Source organism: Budorcas taxicolor, chromosome 6 (assembly GCF_023091745.1).
Source record: "Budorcas taxicolor isolate Tak-1 chromosome 6, Takin1.1, whole genome shotgun sequence".
Lineage (NCBI taxonomy): Eukaryota > Metazoa > Chordata > Mammalia > Artiodactyla > Bovidae > Budorcas > Budorcas taxicolor.
The window spans coordinates 97,206,534-97,231,756 of record NC_068915.1 but is presented as its reverse complement, the minus strand read 5'-3'; the positions used below and the strand labels follow the sequence as shown (position 1 = coordinate 97,231,756).

At 45.5% G+C, this 25,223-nt stretch overlaps 1 protein-coding gene across 1 annotated transcript in view; it reads right to left on the bottom strand.

Annotated features, from left to right (window-relative positions):
* Positions 1-19,167: 19,167 nt before the first annotated feature.
* ENOPH1 (enolase-phosphatase 1) overlaps positions 19,168-25,223 on the bottom strand; it is a 36,459-nt gene continuing 30,403 nt past the window's right edge. Inside the window, exons 5-6 of the mRNA XM_052642076.1 lie at positions 23,688-23,811; positions 19,168-20,259 (exon numbers count right to left, since the gene is read on the bottom strand). Of these exons, the coding sequence (XP_052498036.1) occupies positions 20,120-20,259; positions 23,688-23,811 (264 nt within the window). The 3' untranslated portion in view covers positions 19,168-20,119. The remainder of the gene's footprint in view (positions 20,260-23,687; positions 23,812-25,223) is intronic.

Here is a 25,223-nt window from a genome sequence, read left to right as displayed (position 1 = left end):
CTCACCAACACAGAAGCTCTCTGAATCTCAACTGCTGAAGTGGGTATAGACCTTCCCCTTCAGCCCCCTCCCCAACCCCTGCCTGGAGGTCCAGCAGGAGATCTGGCCACTTGGTCTTCCTGGTGACCAGCTTCACCCTGAGGCCATCTAGAGGCCCCCACCCATAGTGATCTCAGGAGCATAAACTCAAGTGTGGCCAAAGGGGCTCATTATGAAAAACAAAAGCTCCCCCTATCACTTGGAAAATCCCAAGAGTTTTAGGAGCTCTTGGCAGGAACCAAAGACAAAGACCAAATAAAATTTTGTATCAGAGCACACAGACCCTTAAAGACCCAGATGACAGAACCTCCTAGGAGTTAAGGCCACAGTATTCATCTAGAACAAGACCAGGGAGCCTGCATTTGGAGTGAGCATTCTTAGAGGAGCTAATGCAGACGACCCAGAGAACACAATAGGAAATACACTACACTGTGTTTCTGGTAATGCAGCTAAGTCTCTTGAAAAGTACCCTTCTTGGTTAGGAGAGAAATATTTTTAAAACAGCATTCAAGGTTCAATAGTTTTTGATTCAGTGGAGAACTGACAGTGAGGTCAAGTCGTGTTACTTGGGTTATTTACTGGATTTTCCTTGCACATGGGACGGAAAAGCAAAACTTGCATATCCTGAAATTTGCAATTTGCTAGTTATCGTGGAGACTGGTACATCACTGCTTATTTTTGTCCTTAGGCACTGTGTCAGGATGAATTAGGTTTTTGCCTTCCCAAAATAAAACTAACGAAACTAAAGTTTATTTCTCATACTAGGTGTCTATCCTGGATGAGCAAGGAGGCTCTGCTCATCATTATGACTCAAATACTGGCTGATAGAGGCTTCCTCTTTTTTTTCCCCTAGCCACAACTACAGACCATGTGGGATCTTAGTTTCTTGACCAGGGATTGAACTCAAGCCCTCCTGCTGTGGAATCGTGGCGGCTCAGCCATGGGACTGCCAGGGAACTTCTAAGTCTTCAACTTGACATTGCTTCCATAGCTGCTGACAGCCAAGAAGATGTGGGAGACTGCTCACTGGTCTTAAAACCACTATGAAGGGACAAACATCACGTAGCTTACATTTCGCTGGTGAGAGCAAATCCCCATAGCCAAGAGTGGCCCTCTGGCCATGTGCCCAGAGTGGGAGAAGCCTCTGTGAACAACCTTGTACTTATTGCCACAAGATTCATATTTAGGGTTTTTAGGGGGGTTGGGGAGAAGGCAGTGGCACCCCACTCCAGTACTCTTGCCTGGAAAATCCCACGGATGGAGGAGCCTGGTGGGCTGCAGTCCATGGGATCACTAAGAGCCAGACACAACTGAGCGACTTCACTTTCACTTTTCACTTTAACGCACTGGAGAAGGAAATGGCAACCCACTCCGGTGTTCTTGCCTGGAGAATCCCAGGGACGGGGGAGCCTGGTGGGCTGTCGTCTATGGGGTAGCACAGAGCTGGACACGACTGAAGCGACTTAGCAGCAGCAGCAGCAGGGGGGTTGGAGGTGGGATGTTATTGATTTACTTTTATTGAAATCTAATTGATTCACATTAAGTTTTAAAGACTTTTTGAGTTACTGTCCTTCCTTTGAAATGGGAGAAGAATTGTTAAAGAACTCATCACAGAGACTTCCCTAGGTTTCTAGTGGCTAAGACTCCGCGCTCCCAGTGCAGGGGGCCCAGGTTTGATCCCTGGTCAGGGAATGAGATGCCACACGCTGCAACTAGAGTTTGCATGCCACAACTAAAGATCCCACATGCCACCACCAAGATGGAAGATCTTGCATGCTGCAACTAAGACCCAGTGCAGCCAAAAAAATGAGACTCATCATGATACAGAAATGGAGGAAGGAGGCCAACTGTGGGGTTGGTTAAACACCTATTACAAGTGTGAAGAACCATCCAAACAGCAGCTAAATGACAGAAGTGCAATTCCACCAAGTCTAAGGACTCTCAGCCACACTTAAAATGTGTCATGTCCTCCAAAGTAGTGGGAAGTTTGGAGAAAGAGAATTCCACATATGAAACAAGTTGATTTTCACATGGTATAGAAAAGCAAAACTTGCATATCCTGAAATTTGCAATTTGCTAGTTATCATGGCAACGATAACTAGTTCTCTATCTGTTCAGATTCCCTATTAACATTCCTCAAAGTGAGGGTTCCAAGAAACACTAAACATCCATATCTGAAGCGCAAGGAAGGGAAGGTGAGTGAGGTTAGGTCCGTCGCTGGAAAAGCAAAGATCTTCTCATGAGCATAAATATTGTTTTATTTCTCCTATCTTAAAAAGTAAACAGGGACTTCCCTGGTGGTCCAGTGGTTAAGAATCCACCTGCCAATGCAGGGAATATGAGTTCAATCCCTGGTCCGGGAAAATCCCACATGCTGCGGAGCAACTGAGCCCATAACCACAACTACTGAGCCTATGTGCCCTAGAGCCACGCTCTGCAACAAGAGAAGCCACAGTGAGAAGCCGGTGCACCGAAACGAGAGGAGCCCCGGACGGCTGCAACTAGAGAAAGCCCCCAGGCAGCAATGAAGACCCCGCTCAGTCATAAATAAATAAATTTTAAAGCAAACAAAGAAACAATAAAAGGTCCATATTTGCTGTTCCCAGCCCCTCTCCCACTTTTTTTTTTATTGAAATACAGTTGATTTACAATGTTGTGTTAATTTCTGCTGTACAGCAAAGTGACCTCAGTTATCCATATATATTTTATTTCATATTCTTTTCCATTACAGTTTATCACAGGATACTGAATATAGTTCCCTGTGCTACACAGTGGGACCAGTTCTTCGCTGAACCCACGCCAATCACGCTGTTGCTTGTACCACTTCACTGGGCCTGCTTCCCTCAAGTTCTCCTTGTCATGTTGTAGACACAGTTCGTTCTTTCAATAGTTTACACAGCTTCACAACTGGATCACCCACACTTTCTTCACGTGGCTTCCAGAACATCACACTCTTAGTCTCCTTCCTGCCCCTGTCCACTCCTCAGACCCCTTTCCTGGGCCGCCTTCTCCCAGACATCCTAATGTCGGATGAGCATCCTAACACAGGTTCCGTGGCTCGGGCCTTGGAACTGTTCCTTCTCGTCTATGCTCCTGCTCTTGGTGACTTCGTCCAGTCTTCCAGTTTGGACTGTTGCCATCTACTCACCTCTCGCAGCTTCTCCAGCCCAGACCTTTATCCTAAATGCCAGGCCTATATATTCCACTACTTTGTGGCATCTCCCCTCAAGGGCACCTCAAGTTTAACAGTCCTGATCTGATCCCTTTAAAGTCATTCCTTCAGGCATGTTCCCGTATAAGTTAAAGACAACTCACCTTTGTGTTGCCAGACTGAAACCTTGAAGTCATTCTTATCTCTTCCTTCTCTCACACCCACATCTGTCAGCAAATTCATTCTGCTTTATCTTCAAATTATAGTAGAGTTTATCCCCTGCTACCATCTGGTCCAAACCACTTCCATCTCTCCTGGATTTTTATAATAGCCTACAAAAACTAGTTTCTCTGCCTTTTCATTTGCTTCCTTCAGACCGTCCTCAACACAGCATTCAAAATGATCTTAGATCATCACACTCCACTTAAAATCCTCCAACGGCTTCTCTTTTACTTAGACTAAAAGCCCAGTTCACTGAAATGCCCTACAAAGGCCAATAGGACCTGCCTCCTCACCTTAAAAAAAAAATTATGTGGCTGCAAGCCAGGTCTTAGTTGCAGCACCTGGGATCTTTATTGCCACATGAGGGATTAGTTATGGCATGTGGGACCCAATTCCCTGACCAGGGATGGAACCCAGGCCCCCTGCACTGGGAGCGTGAAGTCTTAACTGCTAGACCACCAGGGAGGTCCTTGCCTCTCCACTTCTCATTCTCTCTGATCTAGTCCCTCTGATTCCATACGTTCCCCTAAGAGCCAGGCATGCTCTGACCTCAGGGCCTTTGCATTTGTTAAAACCTCGGGCTTGACAATCTTCCCCCAGATGTTTAAAACTCTCACCTTCTTCGCCTCCTCTAGTGTTACTTTCTCACCGGGGCCTCTCTGGCCTCTAGCATCCACCCCCTTCAAGTCCATTCCAGCACTGTCCCTCTTTTCAGCTTTATTTTGCTCCACAGCATTTTTTAAAAAACATGGTCCTATAATTATGAAAATGTTTAACATGCATAACACTAACACATTTTACTTATTTTATTATCGTGTCCTCTCTACCCCTAAAAGGCAAGCCCCATGAGAGCAGGGATTTTTGCCTGCCACATACCTGGTTCCTAGAACAGTGCCTGGCACACAGTTAAGTGCTTAGCAAGTATTTTTTAAGTAAGTGGCTGTTAGCGACAACCCTGCCCCCTCTTTTAGTTTTATTTTCATTCTTCTTTTTCTTTTTTTTTTAATAATTAGTCTTGTAAATACGAGCTACTCAGTGCTCAAGACACTTAGGAAACAATGGTAACAGGGTCAGATTTCAGAGGATGCAATTGTTCCTCCACTTCTCTTAGCAAACAGCTTTCCTGTGTCTTAAGGAGGAAATTCTAGATTATAAAAAGGGTTATTTCTTATGATGTCTGCAGCAAGTAGGACACATTAAATACCCAGGTTCTAATTAGGACCTGAAGTAATCTTCATGCAAGCTCTGTGTCAGAACCTGATTTTCTCTTTTGGAGCTTCAAAAATAAAATCATTATTTTTGGATAACTGGGTATTTACCTGAAGAAAATTGCTTCTATTTCATGGCTTTAAGACAGGAAGCTGAAATGAGCCTCCAAATCATACTCAGATTAAAAAAAAAAAAATTTATTCCCCCCCCACCACACACACCGTATGGCATGTGGGATTTTAATTCCCTTGACAGGGACTGAACCCGAAACCCCTTCATTGGAAGCATGGAGTCTTAACCACTGGACTGCCAAGGGAAGTCCCATACTCAGATTTTTTAAATTTAGCTCGTCAAAAACTCTCCTTACAGATACTGTTTGGGTCAAGATAAAGAAAAGGGTATAAGTTAGAACTAAGAGATTTATTTAACAGTCAACACCTAACACCTCTAGATGTCTGTAAACCAAGTTTAGATGTGTGGCCAAGGATCATTCAGAGAGGCTGGCGGAAAAGCACCTGGATTAAACCTAGGAACCAAGTGGATCCAGGGATTAGAAGCGCTCCAGAGATTTCCCCAGGAGTCTAGTTACGGCTCCAAGCTTCTACTGCATGGGGTCCAGTTTCCATCCCTGGCCAAGGAGCTAAAATCCCACAAGTCACAGGGTGCAACAACAACAAAAAATAAATAAATTTTTGTCTTTAACTTAAATTAAAAAAAAAAGAAGTACTCCCGAGACTACCCACTGATTTGCTTCTCAAATAGCCCTGGAGGCGCTTTCTCAAAATACAGCAAACTTCCACATACTGTCTATTAGTATTATCATCACTTGCCCCTGGAAAGCTTTAAACCCTACCCTTTTCTAGTATGAGAGCACGATGCCTATTATTACTGGGTATCTATTTCCATCTCATTGCATTGTATTCTGTAGGTAACAATGAACTCCTGGAATTTCAAGCACAGGCTGTTAGGAATGGAAAGAACAAATTTGTGAGGTGCTGTGAAAAAGACAGTGGGTGTGATTTGTTACTCCAGAAGGGTGAAGTGTTAGTAGCTCAGTTGTTTCTGACTCTTTGTGGCCCCACCAGGCTTTTCTGTCCATGGGAGTCTCCAGGCAAGAATACTGGAGTGGGTTGCCATTCCCTTCTCCAGGGGATCTTCCTGACCCAGGGATTAAACCCGGGTTTAATCCTGCGTTGCAGGCAGATTATTTACCATCTGAGGCACCAGGAAAGCCCCAGGAGGGTGAAGGGAAAGGAAAAAACAAAGACATTCTGAGGTTTCAAGCCTGGATGATTGGGGAGGTGGGGACACTGCGAAAACGGAGGAAGACAAGAGGCCGCTGTTTGGAGGGAGGAAAAGGGAGCCTGTGATACAATCCTGCTGGTCATCCCCTCCCCCCAACCTCCCCAACCCCCTACACTTTTGAACACGGGCCCTTTAAATCCATTGCAAAGGGACAAGTCGTCTGTCCACTGCTTGACACCGTATGACTCACTTGGCGACTTTCCAGTTCCTGTGGCTGCCTAGCAAATTACTGCAAAATGTAGTGGCATAAAAACAACTGTGTATTATGCTCACCGATTCTGCGGGTCAGGAATTCAGACAGCGCACAGCAGGGACAGCTCATTTCTGCTCCATGAGGTCTGAGGTCTCAGCTGGAAGCCTTGAGGGCTGAAGGCTCAAAGCCTCTGAAGGCTGGTTTATTCATATGTCTGCAGATTGAGGCTGGCTGTCCGCTTGGGACCTTTTTTTGAAAATATTTACTTGGCTGAACTGGGTCTTAGTTTATTTATTATTATTTATTTATTTATTTGGGCTTCCCTGTTGGCTCAGAAGGTAAAGAATCTGCTTACAATTCGGGAGACCCAGCTTTGATCCCTGGGTTGGGAACATCCCCTGGAGAAGGGAATGGCAACCCACTCCAGTATTCTTGCCTGGAGAATCCCATGGACAGAGGAGCCTGGTGGGCTATAGTTCATGGGATCACAAAGAGTGACTAACACTTTCACTTTATTTGACATGAAGGATCTTTAGTTGTGGTATGTGAATTCTTAGTTGCAGCATATGGGATCTAGTTCCCTGACCAGGGATTGAACCCAGACCCCCTGTATTGAGAGCTTGGAGTCTTAGCCACTGGACCACCAGGGCGGTCCCAGCTTGGGGCCTCCTTTCCTCTCCCCAGGGGCCTCTCCACCTGGGCTAATTTGGGCTCTCACAGCATGGTAGCTGGTTCCCCAAGGCAAGTGTCCAACCCCTAGCTCCTGAAAAAAGTCTATAGAGGCTGTATCCTTCTCACAGTCTAGCCTGGAAAGTCCGAGTGTCACCTCTGTGGGCCTCTTTCGGTTGGAGCTGTCATAAGCTCCCACCCAGACTCAAGGAGGGAACAAAGGTCGCCACCTTCTTGGTGGGAGGAGTGTCGACGTCATATTGTTGAAGAGCACGGTGGAGCAACAGCAGTGAGAATGAAAGGGTAAGGGAAGGCTTCCTGGAGCAACAAAATAGTGTGTCTGGCTCCAGACCAGAAGGTTGTATGTTTACATCATGTTGGGGTCAAAGTGTTATTTTTGGTATGACAGTATGGGGCTTCCACGATGGTTCAGATGGTAAAGAATCTGCCTGCAATGTGGGAAGACCCAGGTTCGATCCCTGGGTCGGGAAGATACCCCAGAGAAGGGCATGGCAACCCACTCCAGTATTCTTGCCTGGAGAATCCCATGGACAGAGGAGCCTAGTGGACTACAGTCCATGGCGTCACAAAGAGTCAGACATGACTGAGCAACTAACACACAAGGAACCTCAAAAGTCTTTCCCTCCAAGGGATTTCCCTGGTGGTCCAGTGGCTAAGATTCCAAGCATGCAGTGCAGGGGTCCCAGGTTCGATCCCTCCTCAGAGATCTAGATCCCTCATGCTGCTACTAAGAATTCACGTGCCTCAACTAAGAATTCACATGCTGCAACCAACACCCAGTGCAGCCAAAGAAACACATTAATTAATTACAAAACAAGTCCTTCCCTCCAAGGAAGCGCAAATAAACTGGCAAAACCTGTCAGAATCAACTTTTTCAAAATCCTGGAAAGTAAGTAAAACCTTGCAGCAGCCCAGAGGGAAAGGCGTAAGGCAAAAACAGCTGAATCTCAGTAAAAACAGAGAGGATGGTGGTGTTTTAACTCTCTTTGGTCCCAGCCCTGCTCCCAGGCTCAAGGGTGGCCTTGACAGTAACAGCCTGTATTTCTGGTACAGGTAAGAGCAGAAAAATGGACCCCATTTGTTGAGAATTGTGGCTGTTTGCTTTGAGCTATGTGTTAGTTCAAGCAGCAGTTAAAAAAAAAAAAAAAGCATAGGCTGCTTGTTGAAGTTTATTTTTTCACAGCCTGGAGGCTGGCAAGTCCAAGATCAAGGTTCTGGCCAATTCAGTTTCCGGTGAGGGCTCTCTGGGGTCTCTTCCTCCTCTTGTAAGGACATAAATCCCATTGGATTAGGGCCCCCCTGTGTGTGTGTGTGTGTGTGTGTGTGTGTGTGTGTGTGTGTGTGTGTGTGTGTGTGTCTTAGTCGCTCATTTGTGTCTGACTCTTTTCAACTCCATGGACTGTAACCCACCAGACTACTCTGTCTACGGGTTTCTCCAGGCAATAATATTGGAGTGTATAGCCATTCCCTTCTCTAGAGGATTTTCCTGACCCAGGGATCGAACCAATGTCTCCTGTATTGCAGGCAGATTCTTTACTGAATGAGCCGCTAGGGAAGCCCAGGGCCCCACCCTGGTGACTTGATCTAACCTTCAGTTTCACTTCAGTTCAGTCGCTCAGTCATGTCCGACTCTTTGCGACCCCATGAACTGCAGCACGCCAGGCCTCCCTGTCCAATGCCAACTCCTAGAGTTTACTCAAACTCATGTCCATTGAGTCAGTGATGCCATCCAGCCATCTCATCCTCTGTCGTCCCCTTCTCCTCCTGCCCCCAGCATCAGGGTGTTTCAAATGAGTCAGTTCTTCACATCAGGTGGCCAAAGTATTGGAGTTTCAGCTTCAGCATCAGTCCTTTCAATGAATATTCAGGACTGATTTCCTTTAGGATGGACTGGTTGGATCTCCTTGTAGTCCAAGGGACTCTCAAGAGTCTTCTCCAACACCCCAGTTCAGAAGCATCAATCCTTTGGCGCTCAGCTTTCTTTAGAGTCCAACTCTCAAATCCATACGTGACTACTGGAAAAACCATAGCCTTGACTAGACGGACTGTTGTTGGCAAAGTAATGTCTCTGCTTTTTAATATGCTGTATAGGTGACTTCCCTGGTGGATCAGACGGTAAAGCGTCTGTCTAAAATGCAGGAGACCCAGGTTCGATCCCTGGGTCAGGAAGATTTCCTGGAGAAGGAAATGGCAATCCACTCCAGTACTATTGCCTGGAAAATCCCATGGACAGAGAAGCCTGGTAGGCTACAGTCAATGGGGTCGCAAAGAGTCGGACACGACTCAGCAACTTCACTCACTCATAGGTTGGTCATAACTTTTCTTCCAAGGAGCAAGCATCTTTTTAAATTTCATGGCTGCAGTCAGTTACCTCCTAAAGTTCACATCTCCAAAGGCAGTTACAATGAAAGTCAGGACTTTAACATATGAATCTGAGGGGTTGGGGGCAGCAGGCGGAGGGCCTGGAAACACAGTTCAGTCCATGACAACCATCTGGTGGCTTCTTGGGGGGACTGGCTCAAAGCATTCGCCTTTATCTTGCCTAACTAAGAATTCCGCCAGGGTTGAGGTAGCTACCCTACCCAAGGGCAATTGTCAAAAAATGTGCCTGGTGGTGCAGTGGATAGGAATCTGCCTTCCAATGCAGGTTTGATCCCTGGTCTGGGCAGCTTCCCCATGCCCTGGAGCAATCAGGCCCCTGTGCCACAACTACTGAGCCCAAGTGCTATAACTACTGAGGCCCCTGTGCCTAGAGCCCGTGCTCTGCAACAGAGAAGACTCTGCAATGGAAGCGCACGCACTGCAACAGAGTAGCCCCGGCTTGCCGCGACTAGAGAAAGTCCACACCGGAACCAACGAAGACACAGTGCAGCCAAAAATTAATAGATGAAAAAAAGAAGTTTAAAGTCAGTGGATTAGGCACCGCTACCTGGAGTACTGTAGAACACCTGGGACTAAGGACAGACTGACTAAAAAGCTTGAGAGGAAAGGATGGAGAATGAGATATTTCAGCAAATAAGGGCTGTGAAAAGTGCTGACATGTTCCTGGTGTTATGGGTTGAATTGTGTTTCCCCAAAAAGATCTGTTCAAGTCCTAATCCCCAACAGCTCAGGACGTGACCTTATTTAGAAACAGAATTGTTGCAGATGCAGTCAGTTAAGATGAGGTCATCCTGGAGTAGGGTAGGCCCCTAATCCAATCTTCTGGTGAGCCTGTAAGTCAGTCTGTGAAGACGCAGACACACAGGGAGAAAGCCACTGGAGGCGGAGAGATCAGAGTGATGCCTCTGCACGCCAAGTAACGCTGAGCATCAGCAGCTGTCGGGAGAAGCCAGAGACAAGGGGCAGATTCTCCTTTGGTGCCTCCAGAAGGAACCAGCTCTGCCGACACCTTCATTTCAGAGTTTTGGCATCCAGAACTGTGAGAGAATAAACTTCTGTCGCTTTAAGCCACCCCACCTGCGGTTCTTTGCAGCCCTAGGAAACTAATACAATATTGCTGTTGTTTAGTTGCTAAGTTGTGTCTGACTCTTTTGCAACCCCATGGACTGTAGCCCACCACGGGATTTCCCAGGCAAGAATACTGGAGTGGGTTGCTATTTCCTTCTCCAGGGGATCTTCCCAACGCAGGGATCGAACCCACGGCTCCTGCCGCGTCCCCTGCGTTGCAGGCAGATTCTTTCCCACTGAGCCATTAAGAAAAAATATATTTGTTGTTTGTAACTCCTTTTTTTTCTCTCATATCTGGTTTAAAGGACAACTGCATAAAGAAGTGATTATAAATCTGTGTTCATGGGCACACAATAAAGATGTAGTTTGTGACAGCAATATAGCAGAGGGATGGCAGAGAATGGAGTTATATATAAGCAGAGCTTTAGATCTATTAAAATTAAGGTAGTGCTAATTAGAAATGGATTGTTGTAAGATGTTAATTATAACCACCCAGAGAAACCACTAGGAAAATACAATAACTCAAGAACATAATGTAAAAGAAACAACAAGGGAATTAAAATGGCATACTAGAGAATACGTATTTAACACAAAGGAAGGCAATAATGGAGGACTGAGGAACAAAAAAGATACAAGAACTGCAGAAATGAATTTTGAAGTATATAACGCAATACTGTTGACCATAATAATCACAGTGTTACGCGTCAGACCTCCAGAACGTATTCATCTTCTAATTGCAAGTTTGCACCCAATAGAAAAACGACAGAAGCAAGTCCTTCCAGTAATTACATGAAGTGTGGAGAACTGAACTCAATCAAAAAGCAGGACTGGCAGAATGGATTTTTAAAATATAACCCCACTATACACTATCTACACAAAACACATTTTCAAGGCAAAGGTAAAAACAGATTGAACATAAAAGGATAAAAAAAGACATGCCATGTAAACAGCAACCAAAACAGGACTGGAGTGGCTATACTAAGGTCAGGTAAAATAGAGGTTCAGACAAAAACTGTTAGAAAAGACAAAAAGACGTTTACTCGCTATAATGAAGAGCCAATCTAGCAAGAAGATTACAGACATATACAGACCTAAAACAGAGCACCAGAGTAAATGAAGCAAAAACAGACAATGAAAAGAAGAAATGGTTCAACAATAATAGATGGAGAACTGAATACTGCACATTCCACAATGGAAAAAGCAACGAGAAGCCTCAATACTATACAGCCGTTAGACCCAGTGAACATCCATAGAGCACTCACTCCACCCAACAGTGGCAGAAAACAACATTCTTCAGGGCACAGAGAACGTTCTCCTGGATAGACCCCGTGTTAGGCCACAAAATAAGTCTTGATGAATTTTAAAAGATCAAGACCATACCGAGTTCTCCAAGTACAATGGAATGAAATAAGACATCAGTCGCAGAAGGAAATTTAGACAATTCACAACTGTGTGGAAATTCAACACCACACTCTTAAAGGATCAAGAAGTCAAAGGAGAAATCACAAGGGAAACTAGAAAACACTTTGAGATAAATGAAAATGAAAACACAAGATACCCCAAACCTGCAGGACACAGTGAAAGCAGCATGCGGACGGAAATCCACAGCTACACATGACTGCATTAAAAAAAAGAAAGAAAGATCTCAAAGCAGCAGCCTAACCACTCACCTTAAGGAACTAGAAAAAGAAGAGCAAACTAAACTCAATACAAGCAGAAGAAAGGAAATAATGAAGATTAGAGTGAAGATAAACCAGAGAATTAAAATACCCCAAAGTTTGTTCTTTGAAAAGATCCACAGAGTTGGTAAGTCTTTAGACCTCATATCCTCTCTTCAGCTTCATCTAATCTTACTTTAAAAAAAAAAAATTATTTATTTTTGCTGTGTGGGGCCTTCATTGCAGCACGTGGGCTTAGCTGCCCCTTGGCATGTGAGATCTTAGTTCCCCAAGCTGGGATTGAACCTGCGTCCCCTGCATTGGGAGGCAGATTCTTAACCACTGGACCACCAGGGAAGTCCCTAAATTCATCTTATTTTTATTCCTACTACTCCCCTGAGACTGCATCTGCCTAATCCTAGCACCACTGCTGTTCTCAACTGACGTGCTGACCAGCACTTGACACGTCTGAGCACTCTCTTCTTCATTTGGCTCACACGTCACTCCCCTGACTTTCCTTCCTCCATGCCCAATCCTTTTCCAGCTCCTTTTCTGACTTCTCCCCTTAGCTTGATCTGTAATGTTAAAGCCTAAGGGCGTGGTCTAGACTTTCTATCAACATTCTTCTTACATGTTATATTTTTAAAGGATAAATGACTTGAGTTTTGATAGCATCTTCAGAATGAACTCACTAATCTGATTTCCAGCCAAGGCAAGGCCCTCAGTTCTAGGCTTAATTTCAACTGCTTGCTGGTCATGTCTACACTGGCATTTCACACTTTACATGCTACAACTCCTCAAGCTAAAAAATAGAAAGATCTTTCTTCCAAATCCAATCAATAAACAAGTGTGATCATTGATGCCTCTAAAACACACTCTCAATGTGTCCACTTCCATCTATTTCCACTTCTGCCATCCTAAGCCAAGCCACCACCATCCTTGACCTGTATTACTGCAATAATCTTGTCTTAGATCTAGCAAATTGTCTCTCAAGCACCATTTTATTCACAAACTGGAGACATTATAAACCTAAACACATGTCCCAGACACCCTAATGTGTAGGAGCTCTAGGTTAGAATTAGATACTGTCCATTAAATGTACTAGCACAAAGTTAATAAAGAGAAGCAAGACCGAGAGGCAACCTTCCTATTGGTATTGCTGTTGGTAAGCAAGGTGGCAAATTACCAGTGTTTGGAAGAAGCTGTAACAGGCTAACTTGGTGTTCCAGTGTCTGGCCAGCCCTGAGCAGCAATGTCAGTGGTGGCAGGATTCTCAAACTCTGGACTCAGCTACTGTGGGTTTCCTTCCACCCTGTAATCCAGCAGTACCACCCGCCACTACTCCTCCTCTAGTCCTTCCCACTGATTTCACAAATGTCTCGCTCTGTGTTTTAAATCCCTCTCTGAATAAAACACCTAAAGTGGCTTCTGCCTTGGTATTCAACTCTGATACATCTAACTGGTTTTCCTGCGTCCACTCTTGCCCACCTACGATCCATTCTCCATCCCACAGAGAATTCCCTTAAAAATGTAACTCAGGTCATGCCATCTCCCATTTAAAATTCTCTGGGAGCTTCCCACCACCTGCAGAAAACAACCCCAACTCCTTATTGTGGTACCAAGGCCTGACGATTTAGCTCCACCCACTTCTCTGATGCCATCCAGCCACTGGCCTGCGCTCAATTTCTGAAATAAGCCAAGCTTTGCCCTAGATATTTACGACATGCTATTCCATCTTCATGGGATAGTCTTCCTTCCAGCTCCTTACTTGTCTAGTCTTTCATGTTCAGATTAGATGTCACCTTCTTAGCATCCTCCTTATAAAAAGCCACTGTGCGCTATTTTCTCTTCAGGGCACTTGCTCGTGTCTAATTTTCTATCATGTATTGTTTATTGACTGCTTCCTCCAAAAATGAACATACTGAGGCTTCTCTGGTGGTCCAGTGGTTAAGAATCTGCGTTGTAATGCAGGGGACACCGGTTCCATCCCTGATCAGGGAAGATCCCACATGACTCTGGACAGTAAAGCCCACAACTGCTGAGCCCAGGCACCTAGAGCCCAGGAGCTGTAACTAGTGAAGCCTGTGTACCCTAGAGCCTGTCCTCCCCAAAAGAAGCCACCGCAATGAGAAGCCTGCACACCTCAACTAGAGTAGCTGCTGCTTACCGAAACTAGAGAAAACCCTCTGCAAGCAATGAAGACCCAGCACAGCCAAACATCAATCAATTAAACTTTTTAAAAAATGGATGTACCCTGAAAGTAGGGATGGACTTTATCCCCTTACAGCACACTGCAGATGCTTAATAAATATTTGTATGAATAACTTGGGTAAAATCTGCAGAGTGAATTTTATTTCTGTTAGAGTGTCTCCAATGCTTTGGCAAAAACTACAAATTTTTCTTAAACACGAGGTTGAAGATAACAGCAGTTTACCATTTGGGCACAGGTGGTGGAAATAACAAACTCTACTGGCACATACTACATTCAACTTTGTACTCCAAGGTTTTTTTTTTTTTAACCCCAAACAAGTTCATTTTAACACTGCATCTAGAAAAAACAAGTTATCCAAAATCACTGATTTTTTTTAAAATGTAACTTAGGGAACAAAGAAGGAAGAGAAATATTAGTGGCTAGATTTCATTCAGTATTACTGCTGTTTTTTCCCAAACTACTCTGACTTCTGTAATGTCATGTTATGAATTTAAGGATAAATACTGTCATGGCTTTAAGGATAAATGCACTCATTTTGGGAGAAGGAAATGGCAATCCACTCCAGTGCTCTTGCCTGGAGAATCCCGTGGACAGAGGAGCCAGGCAGGCTACATACAGTCCACAGGATCACAAGAGCCGGACACGACTTAGCAACTACACCACCATCATAGCTCAGTTGGTAAATCATTTTCCTGCAATGTAGGGGATCCGGGTTTGATTCCTGGGTCAGGAAGATCCCCTGGAGAAGGAAATGGCAGCCCACTCCAGTATTCTTGCCTGGAGAATCCCATAGGCAGAGGAGACTGGCAGGCTGCAGTCCACAGGTTCGCAAGAGTCAGACACGACTTAGCGACTACACCACCACCGCCACACTCATCTTGGGGCTTCCCTGGTGGTTCAGACAGAATCCTCCTGCGATTCAGGAGACCCAGGTTCGATCCCTGAGTCAGGAGGATCCCCTGGAGAAGGGAATGGCCACCCACTCCAGTATTTTTGCCTGGAGAATCCCATGGACAACGGAGCCTGGCGGGATAGTCCATGGGCTCTCAAGGAGTCGGACACGACTGACTGACCAACACACACACACATACACACTCATTTTCTCTTAACGCTACCTTCCCGTGCGCGCGCGCACACACACACACCCCCCCCCCCCCCGCCCCCGTTCTCTCTCTTAATGCTACCTCCTAGCGCCATCTGCTGTTTTCTCGGGAGGACGCACTTGCTAGTCCCCAGAGAAACAGCACCATCTGCTGGACAAAGGCTGCCGTGCACCTGTCTTGGTGAAAAGTCACCAGTTAAGCTTCGCAACTCAAGCCAGCCTTGCAGAAGGCCAAACAGGAAGCCCTGCTACCCCAGAAGTGCTGATTAGAGAAGCCCTTTTGCGTGAGGCTTCTCTAAGAAACCAACTTTATCGACCCAAGATTGAAAATCAGTGCTCCTGTGGGAGGGAGCACAACTGGGCTTCATGGCTCAGATAGTAAAGAATCTGTCAGCAAAGTGGGAGACCTGGATTTGATCCCTGGGTCAGGAAGATGCCCTGGAGAAAGGGAACGGCTACCCACTCCAGTATTCTTGCCTGGAGAATTCCATGGACAGAGGAGCCTAGTGGGCTAGAGTCCACGGGGTTGGATATGACTGAGCAACTAACACAAGGCAGATCAGGATTAACAGGAATAAAAAGAGCCACAGCTTTAAGAGGCCTTTGTCCCCTGATATTTCTGCAGGCAAAAGTGAAAGGGAAAGTCAGTCAGTTGTGTCCAACTTTTTGTGACCCCCATGGACTTCTCCCCATGGAATTCTCCAGGCCAGAATACGGGAGTGGGCAGTCTATCCCTTCTCCAGGGGATCTTCTCAACCCAGGAATCGAACCTGGGTCTCCTGCAACTGAGCTATCAAGGAAGCAGGCAAAATGCTTAGCAAATTTATTATCTTTGTCTCTTTCTGGAAATTCCAGAGGTGAGATTTTTCTCCTTTTTCTGTTACTAAGGATCATGATTTGACTCGGACTCAGCTTCTAGCTCACTCCCCACTCTCCAGGCATTTTTCTTCCTCAGAACCAGCCTATTTGATAAATCAAGTTCTTCTAAGATCCTTTTCCATCACATTAATTATGAATGCATTCCTTAGGACCTCAGAAAGATCCCACTCACCTTTTTTTTTACCCCCTTCCTTCCCAGCCCACGCTGACAAACTGAATCTGATATTTCAGTTTTCTCTTAATTTTTTAATCTGTTTCTATCCTCAACTACTCACCATAAATTACAGTGTTTCTGGTACCCGTTTTAAAATTTTTTAACTGGAGGATAATTGCTTTACAATATTGTGCTGGTTTCTGCCATACAACAATGTGAATAAGGTATACATGTGTCCCCTCCCCCCTGAAGTTCACGCCCACCCCCTCATCCCGCCCCTCAAGGCTGTCACAGAGCACTGGGCTGGGCTCCCCGTGTTGTGCAGCAGCTTCCCGCAAGCTGTCCATTTCACACGTGGTAGTATATATGTGTCAACGCTACTCCCTCAGTTCATCCCACCCTGCCCTGCCCACCACCACGCCTACAAGTCTGTTCTCGATGTCTGCATCCCTATTCCTGACTTACAAATAGGTTCATCGGTACCATTTTTCTGGATTCCATGTATATGTGTTAATACGGTATCTAGTATCCTTTTATTATGCATAGTAAATGCTTCTAGCCGCAGACTGAATGCTTGTGTTCCCCCTTCCGACCCCAAATTCTTATATTGAAGTTTAACCCCCAAGGTGATGCACTGGAGGCAGGACCTTTGAGAGGCCTTTGGAGCCAAGAACGGGATTAGTGTCCTCATAAATGAGGCCCAAGAAGCTCCTCCACCCCTTCTACATGCGGTGACAGCGACAAAGACAGCCAGCGGCGAGGGGACAGGCCTCTCCCCTCGTCTCTCATCTTCTCCTGCAAGAACACCAAAATCACAACGAGCTGCTGAACCACCATCAACAGGAGGATGTTGGAACCCACCAAACAAAGATATTCCCCTGTCCAAGGACAAAGGAGAAGCTGCAACAAGCCAGTAGGAGGGGGCACAATCAGGTTAAAATCAAACTCCATACCCGCTAGAGACTCTTGGAGGACACAAACAAAACCTTTTGCACACCAGGACCCAGAGGAAAGGAGTTGTGACCCCATAAGAGACTGAGGCGGACCTGCCTATGAGTGTCCAGGAATCTCCTGTGGAGGCGTGGGTCAACAGTGGCCTGCTGCGGGGACAGGGGCGCTGGCAGCAGCCGTCCTGGGAGGCACAGTGTGTTGGCGTAAGTCCTCTTGGAGGACGTTGCCATTAGCCCTACCATGAAAGAAAAGTGAAAGTTGCTCAGTTGTGTCCCACTCTTTGTGACCCCATGGACTTCTCCAGGCCAGAATACTGGAGTGGGTAGCCTTTCCCTTCTCCAGGTCGAACCCAGGCCAGGGATCGAACCCAGGTGTTCCCCGTTGCCGGCGGATTCTTTACCAGCTGAGCCACAAGGGAAGCCCGAGCTCTACCACCGAGGTATCATATGGCAGCTTCATACCAGGACTGGGCGGCCTCAGGCACAACTACATGGAGGGAGCACAGCCCCACCCATCAGCAGAAAACTGGATTAATGATTTACTGAGCATGACCCCGCCCACCAGAGCAAGACCCAGGCTCTCCCCAGATGATGAACTCACCAGCTCCCCGGTCTTGGACTTCCCAGCCTTCAGAACTGTGAAAACTAGTTTTGCTGTTTTGAAGCTACCTAGCCTCTGTGACTTTGCTAAAGCAGCCTAGAGGGACTAAGACTCTCCAGCTTAATTCTCCACTGGCTAGAAACTGAGCATACTCCTTTTCATTTCTTTCTAATCTAGTCCCTGGTGTATAATGTTCTCTCATCCCTCCCCTACTTTTCCAGTTGTTTCTCTACTATCATGAAGAGATCCCCTTTCTTTTGTCATCTCATAAGCTTTTTCAGAATCTGTATGAAGTTCATCCTTTAATTACCATTTGTAGCTTTACTAACACTTACAAATTACTCCCATTTCTAAGATTTACTTATAGTAGTAACTCTTCTATATCTTCACATATCTTGCAAAGACCCTGATGCTGGGAAAGACTGATGGCAAGAGGAGAAGGGGACGACAGAGGATGAGATAGTTGGATGGCATTACTGACTCAATGGACACAAGTTTGAGCGTAGTCCAGGAGATGGTGAAGAACAGGGAAGCCTGGCGTGCTGCAGTTCAGGGGGTCACAGAGTCGGACATGACTGAGCGACTGAACAATATCTTCACAGTCCTTAGATTTCTTAACTACAACATAGAAACTATTGACATAAAACCTTTTATGTTCCCTGTCCTCTCCTATTTGCAAGCCTACTAAAATTATTACTCCAGAATCATTTTTCTTGATTAGGAGAACAGTTGCCTCCTTCAGGCATTATCTTATATACCTCAAACATAAGATTCTCAAAAATCTTAAGAAATCCACTTATTTCTTGAATGTTTACTATCCAAGTGAAATAATAACTACTAAGGTTACATATCAGAGAAGGCAATGGCACCCCACTCCAGTACTCTTGCCTGGAAAATCCTATGGACGGAGGAGCCTGGTGGGCTGCAGTCCATGGGGTCGCTAGGAGTTGGACACAACTGAGTGACTTCACTTCCACTTTTCACTTTTATGCACTGGAGAAGGAAATGGCAACCCACTCCAGTGTTCTTGCCTGGAGAATCCCAGGGATGGGGGAGGCTGGTGGGCTGCCGTCTATGGGGTCGCACAGAGTCGGACACGACTGAAGCGACTTAGCAGCAGCAGCAGCAGCAAGGTTACATATATATATATATATATATATATCTCAAATAATAGTCAATGATTTTCTACTGGCATTCCATTAAAATGCATACACACATAAACACCCATATCACAAACACACACTCAAAATTAAAGCAAAAGCTAAACTAAAATTCTGATTTATCCAGTCTCTCTTCAGCTACTTCTCTGCTTCTGGCAGTAAGCAAGCTTCCATAAAACTGAGTGAAGAAGAAAATGCTTTTATTAATCACATGAAACTGACATGACATCCCATTAGGCTGAACCAGGATAAATAAAGCTGTTATAAAATTTACATTTCTTGTATCCATTTCATATTAGATATCAGGGCTCTAGGTCTTTTGGACAAATTTCAGTAAACCATTTATTTTTTAAGAGTAAACAGGAATTAACATCTGTTCTCAAACTGTGCTAAGAAGTAGTTAGCTGGGCATCTCTGAAATCTGTAACAACAGGCAGGATTAGGGCTGTTTGGTTAAACCTTAGGAAGCACACTTCTATTTTAGCTGTTACATTAGTGCATCTTTTCCACTGGTAAGACAACTGCTTGCTATGGGTACCACAGTGATCAGCAAGTTTCTTAAGTAATAAACACTTGGTTAATCAAGACTCACATGCATTTTCTTTCCCAACTCTGCTCTCTTCTGGAGCAGAAACAAACAACAAATAGCTTTGTCATTTGTAAACAGAGAGATTAATAGTTTCAAATTAGGTTGTTGTAATCTTAAACTCACAATTTAAAAGGGGAAGTAGATTATTATTAGGAATGTCTTTGAAATACTTCTAGTTTCAAAATAACAAGGCTTCTGAGAAACCACTCAAACCAATCTATTTCGATCCATGACTTAATAAACATTAACACATTTGACCTGTTCAGTCATAACTTCTTCTCTCAACTATACGTCGCCCTGCATAAGGGTTAGAGTTGTGGTCCCAAACAATGTCTACATATAGAGCATCTTTAAAATAAGTTTCCTTTTCACTGAACTGAGATTCTTTTTTTCCACTATGTGCTTGTGGAAGGAAATTTGAACATGCACACACTTAACAAACCTTCCGTGTGTGTTTATCTGTATTTTTCAAGCAGATGCCTTTCACCATTAGAATGAAACCAGACGACAGGGATGACGCTGTGGAGACAGTCTGGTCTCCCTCGGGTCCCTCCTCTAGGCTGAGGAGGGCAGGCACAGCTCACTGAAGGAGGTGATGAGGCTGAAGTGGGTCTTCTCGTCATCAGTTAGCCCTGCGTTGCCTGGTCTTACCACCACAGCTACATGCACGTCCGCCTCCTCAGCAGCGCCAGCCTCTGCGAGAAGCAAAAGACGTATCGGAAACAGCAGGACAGGATGCTTGGGATTTGCTTCAAAGCGATCAGAGGGAGGGGGGCATGCAAGAAACAAGTCTCGGGACTTCCCTAATGGTCCAGGGGTTAAGACTTTGCCTTCCAGTGGAGGGGGTTCGATCCTCGGTCAGGAAGCTAAGATCTCACATGCCTTGTGGCCAAAAACACCAACACAATAAAACTGAAGCAATATAGTTAAGAAATTCAACAAAGACTTACTTGAATAAAAAAAAGGGTTTGTCTCAAAAAAAAAAAAATTCTTAAAAAAGAAAGAAGTCTGGTCCAAATTCTGTAATTGTTGAAGCTAAAAAACAGGCACATGGGGGACTTCCCTGGCGGTCCAGTGGCTAAGCCTCCGAGCTCCCAGTGCGGGGGCCAGGGCTCGATCCCTGGCTAGGGAGCTAGATCCCACATGCTGCAACTAAGTCCCAACACAGCCAAATAACTAAATAATCTTAAAAAAAAACAAAAAAAGAAGAATAGGCACATGGGGGTGGAATTATTGTTTTTAATAGCTTTAAATTTTTCCATAAAACATTTTTTTCAAATACGTAACTGCACTGACAGACCAGGAGGATGGTGTCTCCTAGACTTCTGAGCTTTATTAAGTGCTTATGAAAGCACAAAGACAGAGCCATGTCCTGCCGACAGCTTTCTTCCGTTCCCTCCCATCAGTCCTCCAGAGACCTGAGCTGTTTCCCAGAGGGCAGGCTGTCAGGAATAATTCCAGTTAAACAGATATGGGACAAATGGAACCCCAGGATCTAATCAGGCTAAAATACCTACTTATACCTGGAGCCCAAAGACGTCCTAACCCCTGGCTAGACTGCCCACCATTTTTGCCTGGCGGATTCTTTCTCTTCGAAATTCAGCTCAAGTATTCTATCTTCTAGAGCCACCACCATCTGTATTAGAGCATCCTAGGTGCTCCTTGTATTTAGTTCCATCAGGACAATATGAGGGACATCTCAAGTGGCACTAGTGGTAAAGAACCCACCTGCCAATGCAGGAGACATTAGAGACGGGGGTCCGATCCCTGGGTTGGGAAGATCCCCTGGAGCAGGAAACGGCAGCTCACTCCACTATTCTTGCCTGGAGAATCCGATGGACAGAGTCTGGAGGGCTACAGTCCGTAGGGTCGCCAAAAGTCGGACATGACTGAAGCGACTACGCATGCACAGGATAATCTGACCTGACACGTATTACCTGCTGTCTCTCTTCTCAGTGGACTATGAGTGCTTTAAGATCAGTGACAGCATGGATATGCTTAGTCACTCAGTCATATCCGACTCCTTCCAACCCCACAGCCCACCAGGCTCCTTTGTCCATGGGGATTCTCCAGGCAAGAACACTGCAGTGGGTCGCCATGCCCTCTTCCACGGGATCTTCCCCAACCAGGGACTGAACCCAGGTCTCTCACATTGCAGGCAGATTCTCTACCATCTGACCCACCAAGAACGCCCACCGCATGGATGGGTAGAAATAAAAACAGGACTAGTCAGAACTTCCCTGGTGGTCCAGTGGTCAAGAATCTGCCTGTCAATGCAGGGGCCATGAATTTGATCCCTGATCCAGGAAGATTCCACGTGGCGCAGGGCAGCTAAGCCCGTATGCCACGGCTACTGGGCCTGTACACTCTAGAGCTGGTGCTCTGCAACGAGAAGCTCCTGCAGTGAGAAGCCCGCGCACGTAACTAGAGTAGCCCCCACTCGCCGCCACTAGAGGAAGCCCAAGTAAAGCAACAAAGACCCAAACAAACAAACAAACAAACAGGACTAGTCAAATGAAACCAAATAAGCTACATATTGCATGGGCTACTATCTCCAACATGTCTTGGGTTACAATCCCCTCCTCCTTTTGTTTCTATCTGAAAGATAATAGCTAATACCTTACATTAAATTAGCAGCTACTATGTGCCAGGTACTACGCTAAGACCAGAAACAGGAACAAAACGAAGGTCTTGTCTTCATGGAGCTTCCGTTCCCGTCTTAATCCTTCCAACAGCCCTTAGGTAATTAGCACTATATGACCATCCCCATTCTACAGATACGAAAACTGACAGCTAGCCAGAGGCAGAGCTACAGTTTGAAATCGTGTGTCAGCCTCTATGGTCTATGCTCTAGAACGCAGGTCAGCAAATGATGGCCTACCGCTTGTTACTGTAAATAATTTTACTGGAAACAGCCAGGCCCACTCACTTCTGTACTGCCTATGGCTGCTTCTGCACTTCGAAGACCAGAGTTGAATAGCGGCATGGCCTGCAAAGCCTAAAATATTTACTGTCTGGCCCTTTACAGAACACTACTATCAACTCCTGCTCCAGAGCACTACCGCTGAGTGGTCCCCGGACCAGCAGTGTGGCAATCACCTAGAACCTTGTTTAAAATGCAATGACTCAGGTCCTCGATGTGCAACTACTGAATTAGGACCTGCAATTTAACAAATGACTCCTCTGCACAGAGTGTGAGGAAATTTCAAGGAAGGAAAACTGGCAAGAGCGGCGGCGCTGCACGTGGACGTAAAATCCACGTGCAAACAGGGGAGGAGTAGAGACGGGACTCAGGCCTGCGGCCAGAGACAGGCAGACAGGGCAAGAATCCGAAATGCGCTCTCTGGAATTCAGATCTGCTGTAATAAGAATCCCCAGTAGTTTCTCAACCGGTGGGAAACAGAGCAACAGAGTGCATTAATTAAACAGTGACAGGCTTCCCTCATGGCTCAGATGGTGAAAAATCTGCCTGCAATGCAAGAGATCTGGGCTTGATCCGTGGATCGGGAAAATCCTCTAGAGAAGGGAATGGCAAGCCACTCCAATATTCTTGCCTGAAGAATCCCCATGGATAGAGAGGAGCCCGGCAGGCTACAGTCAGTCCATGGGTCGCAAAGAGTTGGACATGACTGAGCGACTCGCAAACTTTCACTCTAAGCACTAAGAGTCAATGGGGCAGAGCTGTCTCTTCTATGTTCCCACCTTCTGTGAAAGGACTGTCACCTCCCAGAGAAACAGTGCTCCACACTCCCCTCCTCAGATGCATTCACTCAGCAGCAGAGGCGCTGCCTTCCATGCACCCCGAGTTTCCAAGCACAGTTCCCAAGCACCCCTGCCTCAAGCACAGTCCTCTTGACCAGCAACCCAGATTCTCAACCAAGCTGAGTCGTCACTGTCCACGTGGGACTTGTCACAGGTCAATGACTGTTTACATTACATCTCTTACCAAGATCACCACCGGGCAAGTCTTGTCTGTAAGCATCTACTTGCACTGCTTCCTTTAGAGACCTGTCTCATTTCTCATAGCTCCCCATTGAAACCTTCTTTATGAAGGCAAAGTGTTTCCAGTGCCAGGCTCAGCTCCCACCCTGGAGTGTGCAATGCAAGAAGTCAGATTACTCACCTCGGGAAACATCCGTCAGAAACAAGATGTTGTTGGTTGAACAGCCAATGCTGCTGGCGATCTTTCGGTAACTCTCACTCTCCACTTTGTGTCCAATCTTGGTATCAAAGTGACCATCCACAAGCTGAACACACAGGAGGAGAAACAAAGATGCTACGAGCACATGTGCAACCCAGCCCCTCTGGTTCTCATCCCTTTTCTTTGAAATACTCAACAATCATAGTCACTTCATCCACTCAAGAAATATTCCCTGTAGGTCTACTTCCTAGAGAACTTTGTGGAGGCTATGAAAAATAAAGTAAGGTTCTATAGAAATAAACATCTGGAAGAAGAAAACTACTGATTCAATGTATGTAAGATCATTCTGTAATCTTTTCAGCTTTCTTTCATTTTCAATTGTATACCCAAAGTCTTTTACAAATATATGTCCTGCTGCTGCTGCTGCTAAGTCGCTTCAGTCGTGTCCAACTCTGTGCGACCCGAGACGGCAGCCCACCAGGCTCCCCTGTCCCTGGGATTCTCCAGGCAAGAACACTGGAGTGGGTTGCCATTTCCTTCTCCAGTGCATGAAAGTGAAAAGTGAAAGTGAAGTCACTCAGTCATGTCCGACCCTCAGCAACCCCATGGACTGCAGCCTTCCAGGCTCCTCCGTCCATGGGATTTTCCAGGCAGCAGTACTGGAGTGGGGTGCCATTGCCTTCTCCGATATATGCCCTACTTTCTACCATTATAATACTATATGCACTCAAACAACCTATGGACTGGGTTTCACCTCTGATGACAAGGTTCTCCACATTGTCCTTTTGATGCCAGCATGAACGGATTTCTCTAACCTGCCATAATTATTAGTAAGCTGTTATCTTACTTCCAAGAAACTTTGATTTTCTAAATAAGACATTTTGAAATTATATCCAACCCAGTATTTTATCTAGCATTTTTGAGCAGTAATAGTGGCAGGCTTCCCAGGTAGCTCACTGGCAAGGAATCCACCTGCCAATGAAGGAACTGCAGGTTCGGTCCCTGGGTCAGAAAGATCCCCTGGAGGAGGAAATGGCAACCTGCTCCAGTATTCTTGCCTGGGAAATCCCATGGACAGAAAAGCCTGGTGGGCTACAGTCCACGGGGTCACAAAGAGCTGGATACGACTGAGCACACACACATTATATAATGTGATCTCTTGAATATTTTCAGAACTTTACACAAACTAAAGATAAGCCTAACTAAAAACCCTCAAACTAAAAACAATCACTCAGAGAAATTAAGGTGTACTAATATTATGATTTTTCAAGTTAAGAATGGTTTTGTATATTTTCTTTCTCAAGTCTGTCTCACAATGAGCAAGTGGAGAATATTCATTACTGAACCTAGTAGGTAATTATGTCCTGTCTCCTATGACCTGATTGTTTTATCAGAGATAGCAGAAAAGAAGCTTAAATTTGTATTCAGAGGAGACTAGTTACCAATGAAAGGGTTTTATCAATGAAAGCATATTTGATTTAGAACTGAGATGAAAAGAAGGAAGGTAAAATGAGACTG